Source organism: Dendroctonus ponderosae, unplaced genomic scaffold (genome assembly GCF_020466585.1).
Source record: "Dendroctonus ponderosae isolate FM_Combo_2020 unplaced genomic scaffold, Dpon_F_20191213v2 Dpon_F_20191213_5, whole genome shotgun sequence".
Lineage (NCBI taxonomy): Eukaryota > Metazoa > Arthropoda > Insecta > Coleoptera > Curculionidae > Dendroctonus > Dendroctonus ponderosae.
The window spans coordinates 12,799,744-12,804,956 of record NW_026018715.1 but is presented as its reverse complement, the minus strand read 5'-3'; the positions used below and the strand labels follow the sequence as shown (position 1 = coordinate 12,804,956).

Here is a 5,213-nt window from a genome sequence, read left to right as displayed (position 1 = left end):
TACGCACATGTGCGCAAAAGTAAATGTGACAACTTCGACATGCCACTGTCATAAAATATTTTGAAGTATTTTCATTAAAAAGTAAACGACAGGCTTTTTAATGAATTACGTAGGTTTATAGACAACTATTGATCATAATTTAAAGTTTACTTACAATTTGTAAATTATAAATTTGGTACAAGTTCAGTCTCAAAGTCGTTCAAATGGTCTATTTTTTGCACTCGCCGATGTTGCCACACGCAAAACACGATTTTTCTAAAAAGCGCAAATTTTATGCAAAATATGCATCTTATACAAACACCATACCGTGAAAGCAGCACTTGAATGTCCAACACTCATTGTTTCACTAGCATTTGCTTGCAAAAGTACGCTTCTGAAAAACTACAAACGTCAAAACATGACGTGACATGACATCAATGGCATTGACATCAAATTTTAACTATGAAGTTGACGGTTTTTATTTTGGGTTATTTTCATTTATTATAACTTATTATTCGTGTTATGTCCTTTATTTGAATAAAAAATATTGTTCGATGCGAGGGCGAAAATCCGTTTTTCGAACTCCTGACGGATTGACACCCCCGACTTCGTCTCGGGTGTCAAACGCCGCCATCGTTGGAAAAACGGCACTTTTCGCCCTTGTGTCGAAAACTACTATTAATTGCTCTTTTATTTACGTCTTGTTAACTCTCCTCTAGCAGTGAGGGGCGCATTTTTATTTATAGTTTGAATCGAATGGAAATTTGCGGCTTCTTCCTGGTGATTAGAGCTGTTGATGGTTGTTACCCTGATATAACGTGATAATTTAAAATATCCGTTACTTTAATGATAATACTCAATGGAGTCCGCCAGGCGAAACGTTGCAATGAATCGTAATGAAAAATCCGGACAATTAGTTTGTTAAAACCCAACTGATCGAGACATATCAATACCTTTCCACCCATTGGAGAAGCGCAATGTAATTCAATATAACTCGATGATACTGTTGATGGTTTCGGTACGATAATGAGCAAGGTGGACATTGGGGCCCATAAAACCATATTGGTGTGACATATTCGTGGATGACAGGCGCTGATTATGTTTGTCCCCAGCCTGGGAAATGATCGATCGGTGTGGCAAGGGAAAGAAATGAGCCATCGCGATAAGACCGAACGAAGGCACCTTATTAATTTTAAAACAATGTTCGATATTACATGGTAATCGATATTTCCGAAGGGTATCTGGTCAGGGGATAATGAGCCGATTATTTCACGCTGTGTTCACTCACTAATTCATAAGACACTAGAATTTGAAATTTGGATGAACAATTTGTGACTGACCAAACAACCGACGGTTTAGACTCACACTTCCAATAAGCAAAGTAAGTTGTATTCTGGTTTCTGGTGCGACTGATGGTTAGAAAAATGACATGCCAAGGGCGCTTTTCGAGCTTAAAGCACATGCAACAACCAACCAGATTCATCTTTTCTGCTCATTTTATTATTAAAATGAGCCGCGACGACCACGGCGGCGTTCAACCATAATGAACGATCAATCATAAATAATTAATGGACTCATACATTATTGATCTGAATTCTCCAACTTACAGAGTGTCACACAAAATACTGCAGGGATGCTCTTAACCGCTACAGACAAAATATTGGGTGATTTCCAAACTCACTCTTCTCGAAAACTTTTAGTTAATTTTCCATTGAAAAGTGCTGTAAAATGCTACTTCTAAGTGAAGGAGACTTTAGCAGCTACTTCACTTTGCAATGTGGGTAATCTCAATCAAAGCCTCATCTAGCCTGCAGTAAATAACTGCAAAATGAGCGTCCACTACGCCTCTGATTTTAATGAGTGCAGGTAAATTACAGGAAGTGACAGTACCTATCTGGCTGAGTCTAATTAATAATAAACCACAACTGCATCGAATGGCCGAGGTTACAACTCAAGATCAAGTTTATTTGCATGCAAGCAGGTTGCTTGGTATCTATCATAGAAAAATTACATAAATTAGATATTCGGATTATTATTTTGTTGTTGTTGTTGTTGTTGAATGAAGAGATGCGCGAATTTGAAATACACGGGAAAAACTTGTTTGCAAACTGCTCCAGCCCACTTCAAAGGCCCCACATGGAAACCGGTTCAAATCTATCTATGTTCTTCGTTTAAATTTGTCTCATTAGAAGTCCGGTAGCTCACTTATTTCTTAATTAACCTTTATCTCACCTGTCGGCACACTTTATGTCCCATCGATAACCCTTTTTAATGTGTTTCGCGATTACATCACGCTGGAATGCGTGGGATGACTTTGTCCTCTTACTTAGTCCACACATGCAACATACACACAGTTGCTCAATAATATTGCCATTACAAAAGTTTGCTGGTTTTACAATTTAATTTTAAATGCTAGAGACGATTGATGGATTAGACGGAAAAGTATTCTGTTTTTCTGATAAGAGGAGTTTTTGATCCAGCCTCAAACCCGTTGTTCAAACATAATTGTTAATTTAAAATACAATTGCGATCTTTTTGGTCCATTCTCCCCTGCATTCTTAATCGATATCTTAGTTATAACTGCAGATAAATGCACTGGATTCCAATAAGTCCATTTACTTGTAAAACAGCGCTTGATACTTTAACACAAAAGTAAATATTAATGGCATTAAGCATACCTAAGGACTTAGAATATGGGTGACAAACGAGTCATCAGGCCCAACAAAACATAACAGAAAATTAGCTAAACATATTTTTAAACATAAATAGGGTAAAACTCTCTTAATTCGTTGATCAGCTATAGAAAGGCGTTAAGACCTAGCAAGTGAATCCATAGTTCATATTTACAGCAAGTAAAACTGAAGTCGTCTCTATTACTACTTCGGTCGATTAATTTTTCAACTTTTTAAAGGCTTTCAGCGACACAATGAGCCTTTCCAGCTCAATTGTCCATTTCTTATAATCCGAGGAATGAAGGGCTGAGAAGTAATACGTGCGCAACTCATGGGATGGCATCGAATTGTCTTCCTGATTCAAATCAGTTGCTCGATAGGTTTTTAACCGAAACGACCGCTTTCTCAAGCAATTTTCAACCTGCAATATCAGTTTTTGATTCACCAGACCAAATTCCCAACTAGTCCCATTCCGCTTTACCTTAGTAGCTAGAGGGCCAACGCAATACTCCAGATTGATGCGATCAACTGAATTTCCCCAGAGTTCATCTTGGGGGTAGTTGTAAAGCCATATGTTGCAGCCTCTCAGAATGCACCATCTTCGGTCCCAGAAAATGCTCCCCCCTTTGAAGGTCCCCATATCCAGAAATCCTGATAACATCACGTTCTTGTTCACACAGTCACAACTTAGGTCAAATTCAACTAGTCCCTCGAGCTTATGGAAAACGTAGGTGTCCAAATTTAGGGCTGCTGAAGATTGGTTGATGTGCTCACTAGTTAAAGTCGCATCGGCACACAGTTTGAAAGAGGGCTGCAGCACGGTTTTCTCTTCATACTGATGAGTTAGGTGGTTTTGGTAGATGATTTTGGAAGTCGAACAGAGCCCCCAGTTAAGCTTCTCCTGAAATAACATTGAATGTTTCTGAACTAATTCCTGCAAACACACTTTTTACTTATTACCCAAAAGAGCTCCTCAGACGTCCTCATTTTCAAGCAAAACAGTTTGATCCGAATGCGAAAGTCCGGAGTGACCGAAAACAGTCTAAACTCCCTTTTGAACTTCAGAGGATTGATCTCGCCGGTGATGTACTCAGACATCAGCATTTGCTTGTCATGTGCCACAGTGAGCAGGAAAAAGTCTGTAAAATGCCTGTTGAGCTTGGGTTTAGCGCGAAAGGTGGATAGAAAGGGGAATTTTATGTTGCAAAGACGCAGCGTGCTTCTGAGCAGCGGCGGGTCCAGCAGGGAGAAGTTGTTGGCTACTATTTGCTCGTTCAGCAACTGCACTTTTTCACCTGGGGCAAGAACAACAACGTCAATATCTGCAATTTTTGGCCGTTTCCTTACCACATACTTGTCTGCAATAGTAAGGCTTCAGCAATCAAAATCTTCACCCAGTCAATATTCTCCTTTTGCAACCGGATCTCCTGAAGCACCTTTGACGCCTCGGCCATCTTCAGGCACTGAATATCTCTGGCCAGCTTCACGGACTTGTAGATTTGGTCTAGTCGCTCATTTTCGTTACTTTCCCCTTCGGATTCCGCGAAGGTCAGTGTCAAATCTTCGGCATCTACAACAGTTCCAGTGCTGTTTAGATTCAAGTAGCTGTCCAGCACTGATTGAATCGATGTGGTGGGATTCAGCTTTACTTCTTTAATTTTTCGCAATGCTTTAGTGCATCGACTGTCAAAGGAATCCTAGAATAAAACTCTTGATGCGACTGTTCCTGTTTACAGTTTCACTTACCTCATTCTCTGATTCCATTATCCACTTCCGATCATTGGTTTTTCCGATGTGGACTGTAGAGTACTTTCCGCCCCCTTTACCATCAAGTTTCGAGTACAACTTTTTCTGAATCCTCCCTATTTTGTTTCTGTTGAACAAATTGTCAAATTTTCCCATTGATTGGCTGCGATGGGCATTAACCACAAATTTCGTTTCTAGTTGGTCGTCCTTTGCACCTTTCTTCGATAGTCTACACGTAGAAAAACTCGCTTTCAATGCTCCTTTATTAACTGAACTTAGCGATCTTTTGCTCATCGACGAAACTGAAGAAGTCAGAAGCTTGGTGGACTTTTGGCAGTTTTCCCAGGCGGAAAACCGACATGAGCTAGTGAAAAAACCGGACTCGTATATTCCAATGTTGGACGCTGAGCGGCTTGAAAAATCCGGCGGATGGTATTCTTGAAAACTTTTATCATTCGAACCCACTGCAGCCTCGTGAGTTTTCGGGGTAGAGGAACATGTGGTTCGAAGAATGGGCATGTTTGCCAAAGTTTACCCGGTAGATGTACAGAAGTGGATATTTAGACACAATTTAAGTCGATGTAATATTAATTTTTCTTAATGGTAGTATAGTCAGCAATTTAACACCAACACAAGTGAATCAGCAAATAACACTAAATCTTCATCAATAAGATGTGCAGTGAAACGTATCATTGATTGAACCAAATGGTAGGAATGTGAATTATTTCTCTGTGTACCAGGTGTGATGTTTACTTGGACAAAGTGCGGGTTTTACACGGACTGGTATAAAAGTTTTGTGCCAAAGAACAGCAGTTT

The 5,213-nt window shown here is 39.7% G+C and overlaps 1 protein-coding gene and 1 long non-coding RNA gene across 2 annotated transcripts in view; both read right to left on the bottom strand.

Annotated features, from left to right (window-relative positions):
* Positions 1-415, bottom strand: part of LOC125504544 — a 2,169-nt gene extending 1,754 nt beyond the window's left edge. The window contains exons 1-2 of the long non-coding RNA XR_007281566.1: positions 307-415; positions 155-255 (exon numbers count right to left, since the gene is read on the bottom strand). This is a non-coding gene — a long non-coding RNA (uncharacterized LOC125504544). The remainder of the gene's footprint in view (positions 1-154; positions 256-306) is intronic.
* A 2,164-nt stretch (positions 416-2,579) lies between these two features.
* Positions 2,580-5,115, bottom strand: LOC109545610 (anillin). The gene is made up of 5 exons (XM_019916394.2): positions 4,398-5,115; positions 4,006-4,348; positions 3,612-3,946; positions 3,133-3,552; positions 2,580-3,072 (listed from the first exon to the last, which is right to left on the bottom strand). The coding sequence occupies exons 1-5, from the start codon at positions 4,914-4,916 to the stop codon at positions 2,869-2,871; spliced, it is 1,821 nt and encodes a 606-aa protein (XP_019771953.2). The 5' UTR covers positions 4,917-5,115; the 3' UTR covers positions 2,580-2,868.
* Between the last annotated feature and the right edge of the window lie 98 nt (positions 5,116-5,213).

What these genes read in the sequence shown, in the direction of transcription:
- LOC109545610 (XM_019916394.2), bottom strand. Translation starts at nt 4,916, where the DNA reads ATGCCCATTCTTCGAACCACATGTTCCTCTACCCCGAAAACTCACGAG. An exon ending in AGCCTTACTATTGCAGACAA is followed by an intron (nt 3,947 to 4,005) that starts GTATGTGGTAAG and finishes TTCTTGCCCCAG; the next exon opens with GTGAAAAAGTGCAGTTGCTG. An exon ending in CGTCTGAGGAGCTCTTTTGG is followed by an intron (nt 3,553 to 3,611) that starts GTAATAAGTAAA and finishes ATGTTATTTCAG; the next exon opens with GAGAAGCTTAACTGGGGGCT.